General features: G+C 38.8%; 1 protein-coding gene across 4 annotated transcripts in view; it reads right to left on the bottom strand.

Moving 5' to 3' along the window:
• Positions 1 to 2,773: 2,773 nt before the first annotated feature.
• LOC145775154 (sodium/hydrogen exchanger 3-like) overlaps positions 2,774 to 19,835 on the bottom strand; it is a 28,322-nt gene continuing 11,260 nt past the window's right edge. For 2 of the 4 annotated variants that reach the window (XM_082586383.1, XM_082586387.1), the window contains 12 exons: positions 19,026 to 19,228; positions 16,007 to 16,096; positions 15,341 to 15,411; positions 13,961 to 14,100; positions 13,356 to 13,458; positions 12,662 to 12,797; positions 10,748 to 10,885; positions 10,397 to 10,466; positions 9,215 to 9,253; positions 6,993 to 7,091; positions 4,021 to 4,140; positions 2,774 to 3,700 (listed from right to left, as the gene is read on the bottom strand). In XM_082586383.1, the coding sequence (XP_082442509.1) occupies positions 3,513 to 3,700; positions 4,021 to 4,140; positions 6,993 to 7,091; positions 9,215 to 9,253; positions 10,397 to 10,466; positions 10,748 to 10,885; positions 12,662 to 12,797; positions 13,356 to 13,458; positions 13,961 to 14,100; positions 15,341 to 15,411; positions 16,007 to 16,096; positions 19,026 to 19,228 (1,397 nt within the window). In that variant the 3' untranslated portion in view covers positions 2,774 to 3,512. Of the gene's footprint in view, positions 3,701 to 4,020; positions 4,141 to 6,992; positions 7,092 to 9,214; positions 9,254 to 9,769; positions 9,800 to 10,396; positions 10,467 to 10,747; positions 10,886 to 12,661; positions 12,798 to 13,355; positions 13,459 to 13,960; positions 14,101 to 15,340; positions 15,412 to 16,006; positions 16,097 to 19,025; positions 19,229 to 19,835 lie in introns of all 4 variants that reach the window. The other 2 variants (XM_082586384.1, XM_082586386.1) reach the window with 2 other exon arrangements.

Genomic DNA, 19,835 nt, shown 5'->3' with positions numbered 1-19,835 from the left:
CTTATTTCACAAGTAGCCTATAGGGGAGTGAAAAGACGGTCATATCACCTTTTAAGCTTCGAAATTGTGTAAATCGAGATGAAAATAGCCTTAATTTAAATAGCCTTATTTGGGAAAAAATAGCTGGACGAAGATGAAGAGCCGCACAAAAAATGGAAAAGGGCCGCATGCGGTCTTCATGTTGCCCACCCCTGCAATAGGGCGTTCGTCTACTAAGGAAAGCTAACAAGGAGGAGTTGAGGTCGATACTAAATTTGGATTGCAAAGAACTTTCTTAGCGAACATTTATAAAGCGTTGTGCTGTCTCTCATTGTTTGGTTGACAGCGTTCTGCGATGAATAATGTGAAGTTGAATTACAAAAATAATTTGTAAACAAGTTAAGGAGTTGATGATGTGCAAGTGTTGTTACAATAAATAGTATAAGCTCACCTTTGTAATTTGATTATCTTAAACGAAACAATTTACAAATATCTCCGCCCATGTTTACGTTGTTGGAAGCAATCTGTGATCATGGTGACGTGGAAGGTCACGGCCCAGAAAAGCGTGGCCGATGGTTCAGAAAGCTTAAGATATTGGATTTCAAAAGAAAACGCATCAAATATGATAACCCACACAAACAAAAAGGTTGCCAATTTTAGTAGCATTTGATATTCTCCAAGTGAATGAATTGTTCTTACACCAACTTAATTTGTCATGGTTGTTGAGTAAGTTTAAAAAATGCTCATGACACAGGAAATTTCACATGACCTGTTCAACCCTGTAGGCTAACACCAGCAGAAAAATTGAAGCCACGTATCCGTTTCTGTATATCGTGTGTATTTTCTATCTGCGCCGAAGTCACACGTCATAGAAGGACAGCACATCAGACACAATTGTAATGGAAATGTTGACTCACAAGTCGAGGAAGAGAATGGTCGAATTGGAGAAAATTGATGAGTGTGCTCCCATATGATCTATAGCAATATAGCATGCGCAAAGTCCGGCCCTCGATGCGTTTTTTCATGGCCCGGGCCTGTTGTTGCACAATGTGTTATTTTTGGCTCGCAAACGCACAGAAATTACACCAATTTAACACGCATTTTTGTAAAAATTGTTGAAGACAGCATTTTATAACAGACCAGAAAAAAGTTAAAATATTAATTGCGAAATCAACTAATTGTTATTATCCTGAAGAGCATAGCAAAAAGTGATACGGTTGAGCATTCATTTATTGCCTTGCAGGGCTGTGGAGTCAGAAGAATTTTTGCGAATCCGGACTCGGCCAGTTATAGGCTAAACCGAGGAGTCGGATTCATATATTTTTCGTCCTACTCCACAGCCCTTCTTGTTAGCTAGTTTAAAGGCCGCTTGCAGGGTTTTTCCGGCCGCGATTGAAAAGGACTTATTAGGCTACTATGTACTTTTTGCCCCATGTGACCTAGATGGGGCTTCAGCTCACTTGGAGTTAATCGAGCTTTACTACGACGCCGACAGCAACGCCTTTCTCTTGCGTCGTTTTACAGTAGCCTAATAGCTAGATTAAAACAAATATCCAGAAATACGAACGTTTGGCAAGACAATGTTGAGCTTGTTTATTTCAACATAGGCTATTTGTGTGAGCAAACATTCTCGGTTAGCCTATAAACTTAACAAGAACCGCTTGAAATCAAAACTGAGTGACCCCGCCTTCGTGATGCTTTACGCTGTCTACCACTAACCCCGAATCAGACTTGGCCTGTGTATTGAAATCTAAACGTCAATTTCATCTTTAACACAGCGGTGTGGTTGGCTTTTGAATCTTTCTCCTCGCACTGACAAAGCCTTGATAGGTTATTCCTGGTAGTTTCGCAGAAGTTACTTGTAGCTAGGCTCTTGACGCAGGGCTGGTGTTGCCGAGATTGACAGAGTGAAGTTTCCAATTGTTGCCGGGAAATCATTCCATCTATTAGATGCCGCTGAATGGAGAGCAGTCCTTAGAATGCGTTGCTCAACCGCACAACCCGAGAGTCGAACCAGCGCCGCTTGATCTTGAAGCTTCTTTGTTTAGCCTACGAAGTTGCGCGCTAACCAACAGCTACCAGTGTTTCACAAAGTTTCAACTTACAATAGAAAAGCAGATTACTTATAGCCTAACTTGTCATATACCTGCATATTGCTCAGTTGCATCGAAATGACATTAAATAACACAATATCATTGTACAGTAGAATGCCCCTTTTTGCACAAACAAGGTATCAAAGATTGTTGACTCTCGGGCACTGCCGTATTATCAAATCTAGTCCGCCTGGAAAAAGGTTGGACACTCCTGATCAATGGTTTTCAACCTTTTTCAGAACAGGGGCCAAAATCTGGATTTCGTAAAGGACCGCTACACAAGAAATGCAATTTAATGTGAAACTTGATGTTGGTTTTACCTTTAATAAGTTTCCCAAAACCAGGAGTAATATTGAAATATGCAGTAGACCTACACAAAAATTGGTAAAATAATGGTTCGTTAATCGGTTGTGATATTTGGATTTAAATCCAACCATTTTTATAACGTTATAAATAACAGCGTCACAGTTTAATCTGAAAAACCGGTCTTTTGTTTGCCTAATTTCGCATTGACAATATAAAATTTCCATACACATGAAAAGCAAAGGCCGCTTGGACTTGGTATTTTCATACAAACCTAGCTAGGCTGCAGCAAAAACTGAGTTTTTTCCTCGGAGCCTACTTGTAGCCTAAGTGAACGTATCCACTGTGACTGACATGAATCATCTATTGTCCAATGGTAATTTTTTATGAACAAACAATGCAGCACTGCATATTTATTTAAGAACATTACATGCGTAGCCTACAAATTATTGCAAAGAACTACCCCCAGTCACATGTATACGCACGCGACACAGTTGGAGATTGAAGCAACTGTTACATCTTACAATTAGCTATATTATTATATATACACTACAAGATATTTCATTAAATTGCATAATCTGAATACTGTTAAAAAAACAACCACAAAGACCCTCAAGCAGCACACACAACAAAACAATATGCTTGAAGGCTGAAAAACAATGGTTGAACGTAGCTAACAGTTTTGAAAAAGATGACTGTCACATAAGACCAAACCTGGAGTCAGATGAGCAGCACAAAACGTGTTCTACTTAAGCTACAAGGTTTGCAATAAGTTTTGTACGCTTTCATATCCACATTTCCTCAATGTGGCCTCTGCAAACCTATTGAAAAAAACTGCTACCACATCACAACTCTAGCTATGGATAGGTCATTAAAAGAAAAATTTAAAACACGCACCACCTATTATGTGCATTAATCAACAACTATCGTGCTAGAAATGGTTTGAGCGGCAGCTAAAATCACGGCCAGCGAATTATCCTACACTTGAATCAGCAGCACTCAATATCTCCTTGGGTGCCAACCACGAATTAAATTGACACATGCAACTGTGATTACAACACGGTCAGTTCGTCCGCTATGTCAATGTTCCTAATCGTGAAGACATCTTCATTGCAAAGATGTATCTTTCGGCTGAAATCAGACTCTGTCTTCCGCCATGCTTTCCCACTTCTCCTGTGTGACAACGTCAGCTGCAACCACGTTGCTGCTATCTTCATCAGACGTCGCCGCGACGTGTCCATTATGACTCTTCCTCGGCCACAGCTCAATGCCGCCTGAAGTTTGAAGTGATTGGGACTCATTTGCGGGTTTGCTGAAACTTCCATCTGTTCAAACATGACTGGCTTGAGATCAACGTTATGTTTAAACTAGATAATGACGTTCTTTGAAAATTTAACGTTTGCATGTCCAAAGAAGACCCACCAGAGCCAATAATAATTGTTCAAGCGATTGTTAAATTTTACCCTTGCACATGAATCAAGATCGAGCACATAAATGACCGAGCCAGTGTTGTGAAAGATTCCCGGTCTGGTCACAAAGCAATGGCAACGGTTTTGTTTTTTTAACCCACTTTTTGTAAAGCAAACTGAACTTTTAACTTCAAATAAAGGTTACGAAATATCATGAAGTAAACTGCATGACTTACGTGTGTCGCTGTTGTGAGGGTCGCACACCACGACGTCTGAAGCTTGTCTCCATGGTAACTCTCGATCGATGGCAACTGTTGCATCAGCCTCCGTGATTTCGGTCGTTTCCGTCGTGCATTCTTGAAGAAATATTTAATGATTAGATAACTAATTATGTGTTCCTTCACAACCTTGAAACAATTTAGCAACTTCCGTGAACGTACGGCTCACTTTTCATCGCAGATACTTGGTATACGTTTTTGAGGTCCGTGTATTGTGCTGCAATGCAGCGACGTGAGCTTCTTCAAGTTTCATACATAAAGGTTCATGACCCAGATTTAATGAAAGCTTGCGCAATTCACGCATGAACAACTTACAACACCAAGACGAGGTACAAAGCTAAAAAGTGAACAAGCAAGGCTACGCACTAATGCACACAGCTTTGACATTACACGTTGCACAAATGTCACATGATACACTTGAGAAGTGGTCACTGCCGCTTTATGTAGATTGGTAAAAAGCATCATATTTGGTTTAATACACGAGGAGGTATTAGAAAGAAATGGAGTCATATGACATTTGAACAATTTCTTAGGAAAAAAAAAATTCACCAAAAATAGGAAAACCGAACAACTAAAGCACCATGAGACGCATTCTACATGTGGACAGGTAAACCGGGCTTCATTTTTTTAAATGATAAAGTCCTGAGAACTACATTGATGTGCGATGTGCAGTTGTGCACTGGTCACAACGGGTCTGCTACTATTCGGTGAGTCCGATTCGGTGAGTCCGATTCGGTGAGTCTAATTCGGTGAGTTCCTAACCTCTAACCCTAACCCCAAACCCCTAACCCTAAAACGGCAATGATAATTAGGCTACGGTACCCAATAATTTAAAAAAAAAATTGAAAAAATCCCCCGTCAAGGGATCGGACTCACCGAATCGGACTCACCGAAACGGGCCATTCCGGGTCACAACATTAGCAGACAACTACATATCACCTAATCTTGGATCTACATTTCCATGATGAAAAGGTGAAGACGCTTCAAAAATGTGTTGCCTATTTTGTTGAAAGCGCAACTAACCTTAATTAATGGCAGAGCTGACTAATTTTTTTAGTAAATTTTCCATAAGTTGCACGACAAATAGCGCAAAAGTGCGAAACAAAAATTGAGAGGACAGTTTTACTGAATCCGCTATCATACCGACCTTTGCTCGCCTCACAGATACATTTGAAGCAAAACTTAAAAGGTTTCAAAATCCAAAAATTTAACAGTTTGCAATGCATAGATATGGGTTGTAGGTTGTGTTTAAAAAATGATAGTAACCAGTTCCAACGATTGCTGACATGCATGGTGGAGGGAATGGAAGAGCCAGGGGGCGAGCCGCAAGCATTAACATTTTTTATGTCATGTTATTGTGTTATTATGAAGATGTCATTTTTATTTGAGGATTCAGTGACAGCCTAATACTGCAATGTTGAAAAACTAAAACTATGTTTAAGGTTTCAACCTCTGATGACCATTCTAATTGATGTTGTTTACCAATGATTCTAAAGGGCTAGTTTTGCCATCTAGCTGTTTCTGCAAACTGACGACGTGCAGTAAAACAAAATAGTCCTACTTTTAAAGCTCGAATGATTTTAAACACGCAGTACGATATAACGATGTTCGTAATTCGAACATTGTTATAATCAACAAGGTTTAGAGACCTTAAATAGGTGTGGTTAGTAAAGAAGTTCTAATCAAAATTTACGATAGGCGCAAATCTTGTCAAGGTCACGTGTCAACTTTTAGTTAAACCACGAATTTTGTTATTGGACCTGAGCCATTAAATATATTTGGCTAAATTGTAAATGTGACAGAAAAGAACATTGTTACTCGCACTAAGCAGTGCTCAATACAGACGTGATAAAAAATGAAAGTGACTTTTGTTATGACTAAACAACAAAAACTACGCCACTTTTTGTACAACATCTACAGCTTCACCTGCGGATTCTTCAGGCAAAGTTTCAAACGAATTCATAAAACCAAGAGGGCTTTTCGCGAACGTCCTCCAGGATTTTTTTGCTCTCTCTTCAAAACAAATTGTTTTTATCCGAACAAGATGCTTTTTATAAATAAGCAGCAAAGCATGCAAGTACAGATTCAGAATCGAAAGTACGTGTCTGAGATAAGCCTCAAACGAAACCGTTCCAACGACGCAAGAACAGTGGAAAGAGGAAACGTGGGCAGGACGAAAACCTACCCAACACATCAGTCCATGTATACAGTTATTCCACGTTTACCGACGTTAAATCACTGTAAAAATGAACTGATTTGCTGGTTAGGGATAAACCGACCTATCATGCCTTGTAGACGAGCATCAACGAAAAACCCCAACAAAGAGGGGGTCATAAAATTTACTCATTATGCTTTTAGTACGCTACAAAATCGGTAAGAAATTCATTGATATCAAGCAGATATAGGATGAGAATGGTTAGAGATTCTGTCTGCTTATTGCCTCATTAAAACTTTACGACACTATATCGACTGAACAACTCACGTAAAATTTAGACTTATGGCAGCTTCACAAACATGACAATGAAGGTAGTCAATGACGGATAAGGAAACAATGAAAGGATGTACGAAGCTTTATAGGTTTAGAACCAAAAAATCCAAAATGAGCCCAGGCTATCATGCGTGCCCGCAAATGTATATGCAACAACGTTTCGATTGTTAACCTAACTTTAAGAGTAGAAACTTGTTTATAAATATCACTGAGCTGTGACCTCAGGCCACCTATCATGATAAAAATATTGATAACGACAACTTTCGTTCGGAAGATCAACCATGGTACATTCACATCACAAGATATCCGGCCGTGTTCTAGTAGGCCTTGGTGCAGTATTTTGTAAATCAATAACACAATATACCGTTTTGTAGTGTTTCAAATTTCTATTTTGTGATATTTAGTTTAAAAAAAATAACACAATATAAATATCCCTTCTTACCTTCCTTGGAGGGCGCTGTGAAGATAATTCCAACGTCTTCGCTTACTTTTGTTGCTGACGCACTCGTGTCCTTGGCTGGGTCTACTGTGAATGATGTTGCTAGAAAATTAAGGAAAGCATGTATTAGTTAGAGAGTAAATTCAATCCTACAATCACAAATGTGAAACGATTTTAGTCATAAAAATACACAGTCGAGTTGATAATTTTCAGTGATGTTAAGTTGGCTCTAGGTTGCCTGTGTGAGAGCTAAAAACTATGCCTCTGTTAATTTGCACAGCTAAACCTTCGAAGTTGACGTTTACGCACGGATTCTAAACATACAAAAAGCTACGAACTAAAATTGCATGCTTGAAATTGAAAAGTCGAATTATTTCATAATTCTAATTACAAATTCAGTTTAGAATTGAATTATACAACACATTTCAGACTACAAAATAATGGAAGATTCAAACCAACTGCTTTTACAGAAACGCAGACTGGCAGCCAAATTAACACTAGCACCTAGTCCTAGTACCTCGTCATTGCCGGCGATCGAAATGGACAAAACACTCAGGTCGATTGCCAGAAAGATTGTTAAATTCGTTAGCAATTTGAAATGCTTAAAAACTCAAAGTGCTGATGCCCTACGACTTCGGTAAATTTTGATTATGACTCCAATTAATAATTTCGCATGGCGTCAAAACATCGCATTATAACCCAATGGAGGATCTGATAATGAAAAAATCTCCAATCGAAAAGATTAAATTAACCAATGAAAGCCCTCCGTCTTGTACACATCAAGCTTTGTGGTAATCAACTTCCAACGCAAGCAAATGTTGTGGCTATGACATTGTATAACACTATTTCTGTTCCTCGTAATTGAGCATCTAGCTACCACCGGAGCACACACGTCATAAATCCATACCACGTCGAATAGGCATAGCAATCAGTTTAAGTTACTCAGGAATTCTTCCTGAACAAATGCTAGGCAGCAATAGGTACGTTAGTTGCAGCACTGCGTCTTCAAACGAGAAAAAATATTCACAAGCGAGGTAAAGTATTTTCTTTAATTTTGGAGTCGGTGGGTAAATGTTATACAGTGCAACAGATAAGGACTAATGGTGCAGAAAGCATCTTTTGTGCAGCAGTACTGACATTTTGTGTAAGTACAAAGCATACAACTTGTCTTGCGCTCCAATGGATACAAATAGCATGACGTTATCTTGTATGTTGACTTTCCGAAAGGTCAAGTATGAGCAATTCATTGCAGCCCTGTTTTCAAGTTACAAACATTTTTAGGCAAACTAGTCATACAACTGCTGAATTTCATGCAAAAAAATTAACTTCATGCACTAAACACGTGTGAGGTATGTGCAAGGGAAGGCCAGTTGCTCCTCAGCAAAGTTTGTGAATTCCTTCAAGTTTGGATTAGCAGGAGTCTGCAGGCATTGAAATGTACAATTCCACGCCATAGCACGTTTTACCGACACAGAACTGCAAAAGTTGCCGGGAATTTAAAACAATCTGTCGCTATTGTTGTCCCTGACGACAATTTAGTTTCATAAATGTGTCCCGATCAATGACACAAGTCACGTGATATCCGCTCCACTCGAACACAGCAGTGATCACAGAAGGGAGCCTGTGGTCATAACGTCAAGTTATATTTGTTGAAATACGAATTTTCCTGTTAACAGAGCGTGTGATCCACTAAATCCATCTTTTGGAAGGTTGCGGATGAAGTAATAGCACGTTAATAAGGGAATGATTTTTGCACAGCGTCTTCGAAACGAGCAGAAAATTATTTGTGACTGCAACATCGTATCGCAAAGAGCAGCTACGCACATGCCAAATCAACTGAATAAACAAACAATGAGCAATGAATTATAGATCAGCAATTCATAAGCCATGCAAGACATGCTATAATGAGGTGTTGCGTTGCCGTTTACCCAGAAGGTATTGGTTTACCACAGTACATTCACATTGACTAATTTGAGCGTATGTGCGCAAATTGGTGGTTTGTTCATCACTTTGAATTTTACAAAATACTATACTTTTCTTTAAAAAATAGTGTAACCATTTGGAAAAGTTAAAAGTGCAATGGTGGTAAGCATGTGCATTGTGCAGTCATTTCTCAGTGAATAGAACAGTTCGTTTTGGTCATGCACAACCCAAACAATGTTCCTCAGCTCAAAACCGTGATTGAAAAACCACAAACTTGTCTTTGAGATGAATGATTTTCTTACCAGAAAGTAAACGGGCTCGTTCGCTCCTCGTGCTAACTGCTGTAGTAGAAACAAATTTAACTAACGATAAATATGGTAAAGCTGAACAAGCAACAACACCTTGTAGAGCAGGGATTTTCAAACTGGAAGCCACGGTTAAATTTCTAGAGGGTCGCAACACTGCTAAAAAATCTTTAAAAAAGGGTGACGTCACCATGTTTATGCAGTCAGTGTGCCCACGGAAAGGTGAAATTTGAAAACCCCTGTTATAGACAAACTCCACCAACAAGTAGCAAGGCGAATGCAAGCTGTTAAACACCGCAATTGTTCGTCCAATTCAGCATCATGTTTATGATGCTGTTCAAGTTAAAGAGGTTTTTCCAAAAAAAGAAACATTAATTTCTAGCCTAAAACATAAATGCTTTGATTCAACAAATAATGCTTGATATCAAATCAAGTTATTATGATGCAAAAGTAACGTAATATTGATCCGCAAGCACCGCTCCTTGAAATCAATTTTATTTCATCAGAAAAAAAATCAAACAAGTCATATTTCAGTAACAACTCCGTTCTTACTTTTCTTCTTTCCAGTCAGGAGCGCTTTTTCTAGACATGTAGCGACAGTCTTTTTTATCAGTCCAGTGCAGGATAACCCAGCTGGCAAAAGTTCCCGTTCTTGCCGATATAAAAATGGCAAATTTTGCTAGCTGGGCCAAGCTAACAAGGATTTAGTATTGAACGGGTTTTAAATATTGTTTTCGGCTGCTTTTTTGCACAAGCTGTATTTTCCATCGTTTGTCGATAACAACATGTTGTTTTTACGCCACTATGTAGGAAACCTACCACTAACCAAAGCAGATAAGAAGTGAAAAGTTAAATTGTCTAAAGCTAAGCAGAGTGACTTGGTGAAACTGCTTCAGTTGTTTTTCTTCTACATTGAAGCGTACAACCCACACACCACCATTAAACGCTATTCGAAAAACATCAATCAGAAAACCGATTTGATAAAGTCAAAATGCCAGTTTGTTTTGTTGAAAACTTAAGGCAAAATGATACAGAATGAAGTGCGAAACCGAAAAAGTGAGTTGATGTTTTTGCGGATGTAGTAGCAAACATGAACAACGAAAATGCTCAATACAATTTTTAATAAAATATGTTGCTGTCCTAAACTTAACGTTGAAATCACAACCTATGACATAATACCTGATGAACTTGGTTTCAAATGCTTCTTGGAGGAAGTAAAGGCCAAAGGAGATTTCGATGAAGTTCGACTCTGCAAATGCAACAAACGATTTTCATTTCACAATTTTTCTACGGTTTTAGAGCGAAAAGCTGTGTTTGAGAAAGAACACTTGCTAAGCCGACATCTGTGCAGATTTCAGTCAAAATTGACATGTAAAGAAACATTTTTTTCTGGGTGGGTCAGCCCTTGTTGATGAGTTAGCATGAAGTTAACCTGTATTCGAAGTACGTCGACACATAACACTTAAAGGAAACGTTTCATTGAATTCTACAATTTTACATCGATTTAACATAAAAGACAATCACGATCACCTTGTGCTTGCCATGTTTGTGTTTGAAATGCTTTCGCTGTCGTTGCATTGTGATTTTGTGACGAAACAAAATCTCTTGTTCTTGTTTCTTCCGGTCAGTGTCGTCATCAATATTGCCACGCGGATGTCTCGTGCTTTCCTGGCATTGTTGTTAACACAATTGAGTTTTGTTAGATAATGAAAATCTTCTTGCTGAGTAAACGCATATCGGCATATGTTGCTATCCAAGCGAGCAAAGTCGGTCCTGCTTATACTAGTTCTACAGACGTTAAATCAACATAAAAAAAACCTATTTTTGCCCGCCGGGATGCGAAATTTTTTTTCCCACGAGATTTTTGTCTCATTGATTCTAATCACTCTAAAAGTAAGATTTTCCGAAAGTGTTTTGAGAGATTGGTTGATTCAGATTGCAAAATAACTATTTGCCAATGAAATTGTGCAATGATAATAAAATATAAGCTTTCCCTAACCCTACTTTTTTGAAAAGCTCTTGTGCACCGCAAAAATTAATTTAAAGAAAAAAAAAGTTTGACTACGACGAGCGTCGAACCCCCGTTCTCCCGATCAGTAGGCAGAGGATGAAACCACTGAACCAACCGCGCCAACGAGAAAATGTTGCATTCACACGGTTTTAATACAAACTTTTACCAAAATATGTAAATGAGACAGAAATCTCGTGGGAAAAAATTTTTCGCCGCCGGGATAGCGAATGGTTCTAACACATGGTTCTGTTGCAACTACACTAGAATGTGTTTATTCAACAAGTAATGACTCAGTTGAGAAGAAGCGATCTTCCTGGCGTCAGCAGTACCTGACTACTCATTATAGAACAGCGAGCATTGTGTTTCGCTAACCATACCGGTGTAGACTCCACAATTAACCATCAAGACTTTTCTAAAAACATGTGTTTCTCGGCAGTGGAGTGTAGCAAGAATTGACAGCAATAGACCCGAGTTTCGCCCATGAGACTGGGCTCATCAATATCGTGCTGACGCCAGGAAGAAGGGTCCTTCTCAACAGTGCATATCCTTGGCGATCGTTAGTTTAGTTGTTTTCTTTTCAGTTTTCACAAAGGTAAGGATTCAATTGGCTGACAAAAGCAGCGGTTGAGAACTATGTGGCATGAATTAGTTGTTACACTCGACTGCCGAGAAACACATTTAATTACTCAAGTAACAAAAGATGCTTTATATAACGTCAACGCCAACCGACTTTTGACCAATGGAACATTGCCACATATAGGCTATTCGGCTATTTCTGTAACTTCTGCATAAACAATGGGTAAATTGAATCACTATTATCAAAGTAACCTTTACAGCCTGTTTCAGCCTTTGCGAGATCGTCAAGCACCTTCTGACGATCCGCAAAAGGTGAAACAAGCTGTAAAGGTTGCTTTGATGATAGTGATTCAATCTACTTGACTTAGCTCTGCTTAGCATTGCGCTTGGCACTGAGCACTCTTTTGTGGTATTAATACCATTTATCGTACTAAACAATGGGTAGGTACTTTAACATGGGGCAATGTCTCTTGCCAATCAGCTGATTGCCGTCATGTGACGCAGCACGTAATATTGTAAGCGTTCTTCCGTCACCTCTCGTAAGATTTTTGATATCAAGTAAATTACGCGAACGTATCGCCGTCAGCAACGTTGCTTACTCACTGACTGCATTCAGATAGGTTCCTACGGAAAATTGTGCTACCTTTTTTTCATCGGTGCGCCGCGACGTAATGGGGGTAGCTGGTTCGCGCGGAAAATTGTCCTACGTTAAAGTATCTACCTAATTAAAATGAATTTTGTGAGCAAAATAGCCCCAACTAAAGAATTTGCGTTTTTACTTTTTTGTGTCAAGTTAACAACAAAAATAGGTGCTAAATGTATCTAAAAACGAGGTTAGCAATAATTAAAAAGCATACTCGCGTTCTTGGCTTATACATGTGCTGCTGCAGTAAGTGATGAACATCCGCCGCCTGTGTAGATTTCATGGATTCTTTCTGCTTCAAGTTAATTGCATTCATGTCGATGCACGCTTCCGGCGCAGAGTGCTCGCGCCTGAAACAGTTACAGTTTACGATTCTATGACACAAATCACGACCAAGGTCAGTTGGTGTAAATCGTGTTGGTTAAACCCAAGGTGTTGACCTTGGGTTTAACCAACTTATGGCTTAGCCCAAGTTCAACCTAAACCAAGGTTACTGATGTCTCAGATAGCCAGTTGCCTTTTTTACATCGTTTCAACATCGCCACACGTTAAAGCGATGTAAAACACGCGACCTTTGCAGGCTGGGGTGGTTTAAGGTTCATCCATACCTCAACTAGTATCTAGTCACCGATCTTTTGATGCAGTCACTTTTGATTGTAGCTTTCAGTAAACTGCAGATTTCAAGTAAACGGCATATCGTTTTTAGCACAAGTTGCAACGTTCATCTGATGAAGTGAAGGTAAAGACAAACTAATTGATTGATTGTTTCAATAGCATCTGTACATCATTTTAACGTCGCTGAAATATGTGAACTTCTGTTGACTGAAATGTACCTCAAAAATGTAAAATAGGAATGTTTTCAGTAAATTCTAATCCATGGAGACATGGCAGCCTAGTGATTTCCTTACATAATATGATTGAAGGAAGCTTGAGAATACGACTTCCGTATTTCGAGTGGTATCAGCAAGTTGGTGATTGTAGCTGTTTGTTTTAAGTTGCCACTGCTGCTTCCTGGAATTGAAGACGGGTTGCTCATTTTCGTTGAATCAATGACAAGCAACGTTTATATTAACAACAAAGTAATCATCAAAAAGTACTTTGACTTACAAAAACGAGAAGTGGGTAGAACCTGTCAATTACTGAGCTGGCATCACAACAAAGACTGCAGAGTGAACAAAGCGTAAATTCGATAGTTTGAATAAGGGATATTGAAGTCCAACACGGACTTAAATAAAACACATGAATGAATTGAAACAAGGTTCTCATGCAATAACCCAAACGGTTGTTGTTCTAGGAACTGTGAAGGTGAGAAAAAGCGACGTTCGCACAGCAAAAGATGAATCAAAATAATCTACAGACCACTGTCCATTGTGGTCATATGATAACCTGAAATTTGAATCCAACGTAGCGGAAAATTTCTGCTTACACCACGGGTAATTGTCACAAAAGTCTTTTCAATTGTTACCGCTGTAACGCACGTTTTGACAAACAAAATTTATCATTCTAAAATCACCTCTTTCGAAATCTTGAACTAATTCCTCGGCGTCACGCTTGTTGATTCGATGAAATGTTTCGAATATTTCCAAGTTGCGAGACTTGTGAGGTTCTCTCACGAACCATTTGCTGAAGTACTTCGAGTTGAAATCGTGCAACCTGGAAAGGATGAAACAAAAGTTACATCTTTACGAGTTCTTCGAGATTGGCGATTGGACTCTGTGGCAAATCGTACACTGCCCAAACAGCAAATCAACCTTTTTTTACATTGATTAAACCACGTTTGGGTATCTGCAGTCTGGCGAAGGTTCTTAATCACACACTTGACTAAAGTTTCCAGAGAGTAACATTCACCGTTTTTTGCATTGATCCAACGTCAGCGGATTTTGCTGGCTGAGGGATTTTTTCAGTAGATTTCTATTTCAACTTAAAATAACACACCCGTGAAAAATTACTGTGTGTAGTTGTAAAACTTACTTACAATATTTATACTTTCAACAGTTTCTATCTAATCTTGAATAAATTAGTGTTCCGGTAAGATTATACGCAAAACGGATTAAACACGAAGTCGGATATAGGCGCACTCTGGTCTTGTAACACTGAAACAATGCAAAATTGACAACTTTTTCTAGTTGGTCTGTGGTTGAACTGATAAAGCCAATGAGGTCACATCCGCAACAGATTTGCACCAGCAACGTTCCTTCACTGTTTATCAATCCACACACACGCGATGACGTGTTTGCGACCTAAATGGAATGCTGCCAAGATATAACGACCAAGCTTTCAGCATAGCAACTTGAAGTGTGTTAGGGATTGCTTCAATCGAACATCGCAAACGGAAAATGTGACATCACATCAGGAACACGAAAGGTCAAGTAGTCCTGTCAGTTACCGTGATTCCAGCCAGCAGCCCGCACATCCGTCTTTTTATTTTACATTGACCCAACGTCTGCGGAGGTTGAATCGATGTAAAAAGAGACGTTTGCATTCTGGATGGGGTACTGAGGCTTCAATCACGTTCGTAGATCTCAAAGTGACAAGTGCCATAAAAAGTTTTACGAGATTTTACAACATTCTCTTTGCTCGAACGAAGTTTATTCGAAAACGTTTCTCAGTTCTTGTAAATTGTATCGTTAGTGGATTTTTCCAGCTTTATGATCAATTTAAGACAGAAACTCAAGTTACAGGCTAACTAACGCCTTTGACATCACTCATCATTGTCAGGTCGCTGTTAACCAAACAAAACCAAGACTCCGTCGTATTCTGGTTACGACCCAGCTTGCAAAACTGAACCTTTTTCACACTGATTAATTCTGTGGACCAATGAAAGTAAAAAAAGCCAACGTAAAAACAGCCAATTTTACGTTATTCATCACAACCTTTCGTTATAGCGACTTACCGTTGCATCCAGTAATGGTGGCCATGATGACCTGTAACATCTTCAATCCCAGTCATCATGTGATCGATCAACTGAAAATACAAAGAGCATGGGATCTCAGTTAGCAAAATCCGCCAGTTTTGCATTCGCTTGCCGGTGTTCGATCGATGCATAAAGGATGGATTATGCTAATAATAATTGGTATATTCGTGGAGTAAAGGGAAGATCTATTCGGTGATTCTACGTTTCTTCTTTTCAGCGTAAGCTGGTAGACTACCAGAAGACGTAGAAAGTCACAAATAATGTTGTATTGGCCTCAGCATCTTTCAGTATTCCTATTTATTAATTTGGAACGATTCACATTTCGAATTGATTAGATAACACCAGCAAACTATGTTATAGTTTTGTGTTGTAAGTAAACTAAGCATGAGTTGTAGAAATTGATCAAAAATCACGATTCCAATATTTTGAATACGAGGTTTTTCAACATGGTTTTCATTATAATTATCCATTCGGGGGTACCCGGACATCATTAACATAGTTTTTCCAAACATCCCTGGTGCCCCTCATCAAATTCCACTGCACTCCAGTGTGCTTTTCTGCTTGGTAGAGGAAAGTTTTTGCCTTGTCGTTTTTAATCGTTTTATGCCAAATTTTATTGCACATTAATGGCAAGATTAATCATACTCGTAAATTGATGTCTTCAAACATTGTCAGTTTATGTTCGTTGGCAGTTTTCACTTTGAGGAGCTCCACAATTGGCCGAATAGTTGAACCCTGCAGAACAAAGTGCATTGAATTACTATTAAGCAAGCAAATCAGTCCCTTTTACATTGATTCAATGTCTTTTGACGGACACAGACGGATGCCGGCCTGAGACACGAGCTGCAAATATTGACACAAGTTCGCGAGGCAACATTCCCGTGACTAACGAAATGACTAAATAAAAAGATTAATGACATACCAAACATAAAAACAGTGTTCCACAAATCGCAAGGCTGAAGGACATGATCCGAAATCATTGTGTGCGAACATATGCCACGTTGTTTTTTGTTTTTTTTGGGGGGGGGGGAATCGGGTTAGAAGATCTTACAATGCTCTGCCTCTGACGTAACATTTAGTACAATTTTACCTTTTAACAGGTGAGAGTTACGAAACCTGTGCAGTGTGCACCTACAAACGAGACCGAAAACTGTAGGGGGTACGCAATTCAATGATTTTGTTGTACGGTACTTCAAAGATACACACATGGACCTTCGGATAACTTATAATTCTTCGTAATACAGAGAAGCTGGGACACTATTGCGGGTTGCAAGATATCAGTGTATGCTTTATTATTCATTACTAGGGCAACCAAATGTCAATAAAGTCAAACTTTTTCTGCCTTGTTCAAAGTTTATAGAACGCCCATAAACTAAATTTCAGGCTGACACGAAGAGAAGTTAAAAGTCAAATTTCATGGTTAGGTCAAAATTTTCTTTTAATGTAGTTTTTCTTCTCTCTATTGATGTTTTATTAAAGCTACACAGATACTGATTTTTTGTTGCTATTCTGACGTAATAATCTATTTGTTGCAATTTCTGAGGTAATAATCTTGTTTCGCCCACAATAACGATTGATTAAGTAGACTAGGCGTGGAAGACAGGTCTTTGTTCTTGGTTAGGTAAATGCTCAAACCATTATAATGTACTTGTAGCATTGAGTTTTAGCTTCCTGATGTTCTCAAATTTGTCTTTAGCTATAGAAGCATAATACTGCAGAACCCTCTCAGTAATTTCGGGATATAAACACTCCATATTTATCTTTTGCAGTTTTTCGAGTAACTTTCATTACCTGAGTTGAGTCTTCCACATTTTTCTTTTATTTCATTAGAAAAAAAGATATCCTTACCTAACTGTTTGATTTCTAATATGCTTTGTATTTCGCATTTGGGCTGCAAACGCATAAAGTTATTTGTAAAAATAAGGTCAAAATTTGTAAATTATAAAGTCAAAATTTCAAGTTTTTAGGTCAAAAAAGAAATGGTTGCCCTATTCATTACTGTAATCAGTTTGAAAAAGGTTTTTAGCAGCTGGGTGGGGTAAGTGAGGCTTTGGATGCATGCGATGACTCTTAAATGACATTTCATGCGATGATATGACCCTACTCTACGTGCTGGTCTCTCCAGGTAACTAATTCTGTGCTTAGCAACATAAAATAAAGCAGCTTGGAAGAGATGGCAAGCAGAAAACAAACTGTACCTGCATTGAAAAAGCTAATGCTGTGAGACGGTTATGCGGTCTGTGGTACGAAAAAGGTGCCGTTTTCAAATGTCAGAGTTGTGGCTTGAAGCAAAGGCTTTGACAAATAAATCTTTACGCAACAATCGTAGGGATCACAGTCAACAAACGTGTCAACTTTCGAGTTGTCTGAAAGTGTACTTTTACGGTTTTGCATTCTGACAGTCGTGAATGTACAAACGTAGATAAAATGCTAACACTTACTGGATATCTTACCGGCTCGGTGGCGGCTTAGTGGTTAGTGCGTCTGCCTATGAATCGGAAAGCATGGGTTCGATACCCTGTCGGGTCATACCGAAGACTTTTTAAAAATGGTATATACTGAATCTAATTCCTACTCGGCACTGAGCAATGGAATAGATTCAGGTAATTATGTACTCACTTGCGCCTCTATACGGCTGCATTGACACTGTCTGCTTTGTAAAGCGATGAGGAGCAACGCATTCTGCGATGGATACAGCGCTATATAAACACAAGCATTATTATTATATTATCAACAAATATGCTGGTATTGACATGTTGAAAAAATCTATGCAATTAAATCGTTGCAATTGAAAAAATCTATAACAAATAACGCTGCAAGGTTTATGCTGTCTCCAACCTGCCAAGCCCGACAAAGCAGGAAAAGTTTGGTGGTTCTTTTACGAGTCTTAACGTAGATATTGGCGTTATAGACCAGAAAACTGTGCGATATGGAAATATAGTATCTTCGCACCAACAGCAGTGGTTGCTTTTGCGAGACTCAAGAAGCGAAATCTCGGTTTGAGCAAAGGTGGTTTATAATTTCTTACCGTGTTCGCGATTAACACACTGCAACAGCTGGTGCATTGCTTACGTAACTTATAAAGTAGACGAATTTGTGATTCACTGCAATATGGTATTCCGTGAGTTCCAAGCTAGCATGTTATGATTATAGATTGTGACCTATAGTTTAGTATGTCGCGTCTTGACCAAGGTCGCCTGCCACGGGATGACAAATACTAAGTAAAATAGAGAAGTTTCCAGAACTTTATTGGATCGCATAAAAAGGATTTTTAAGTAACTGTGTAAGTTAATCAAATTTCACGACACTGTTTAATTAAACTAGGTGTCACTAAAATGCACAGACAAGGTTTGGGTTTCTCAGCGACGTGTGAATTCGACATGGTGGAACGTATTGCTGTTACCCTTGAATGTACTGCAAGGAATGGTACGCGTGGTACAGTAGTACTTAACGAGGCTACAGTGACCTAGCTTGCCACCACCCAGCCTGTAGTTTAATTAGTTCCATCACATGCGAAAGAAGAACGTGCACTCGAAGGGCAACACTGTTACTTCACTGAACAATATACCCGTTTTAAGGCCAATTGTGCACTACGATCAGTTGAAACATTCCACAACCGACAGCCTTGACAAAACTTGAAGTGCAGATGATAGTGAACACGTACCTGAATAAATGAAGTGAACAGAATAGCCACAATGCAAGCACATATCATTGACTTAATCGCTGGAACATGCTCGGCAGAAGTGAGAGATACAAGCGAAAAAGCGATGGCTCCACGCAGTCCTCCATACGCCATGACGAACTGATCGACTTTGTTAATTTTGTCCAATCGAATGTAATTTACCAATGCGGTGAGAGTGTAAACACCTGGAAAATAAAAAGGTGACTTTGTGAGTCTTATTTGCTGACGATCTATTCTTGCAAAATAGCAACTATCTTCATGAAAAGAAACGTTTTTAAAACTGTTTAGTTGGCTTAGACACTTTATGCTAAATTAACATTAAATGTGTAAATGGTTAATCACAAATGCTGCAAAAATGGCAACCAGCCAACACACTTTTAATACAATACAGCTCTTTCATGCAACAACTATCTGTACTCTAATTTTTATTGCTTTTTTAGCGTTTTAAGTACCTAATCTGGAAATTTGCCTGTAAACAATGTTTTGCAAGTTCTTGACAAGTAAAAACAACTCCATTCAATTCTCGTGTTAAACGTTAAAACGATGTAAAATTGGCAACATTTACCATCAGCGATAAAGTTCAAGGTCGTTGCTAGTTGCACGAAACGATCAATCAAGAGAACAAACACAAAAAGTCAATCACAGTCAGGTATCGTCCACAACAAACCGACCCAAACAGCAACTCATTCGTTTTTTACATTGATTCGACGTCTGCAAACGTTGAATCAATGTAAAAGTGAATGATTTGTTTGACATTAAAAAAAGTCAATTTTTTATCCCTGAGGTTTAGGT

This window comes from Aplidium turbinatum, chromosome 8, assembly GCF_918807975.1.
Source record: "Aplidium turbinatum chromosome 8, kaAplTurb1.1, whole genome shotgun sequence".
NCBI classification, from domain to species: Eukaryota; Metazoa; Chordata; class Ascidiacea; order Aplousobranchia; family Polyclinidae; genus Aplidium; species Aplidium turbinatum.
This window is presented reverse-complemented; position numbering and strand designations above follow the sequence as displayed.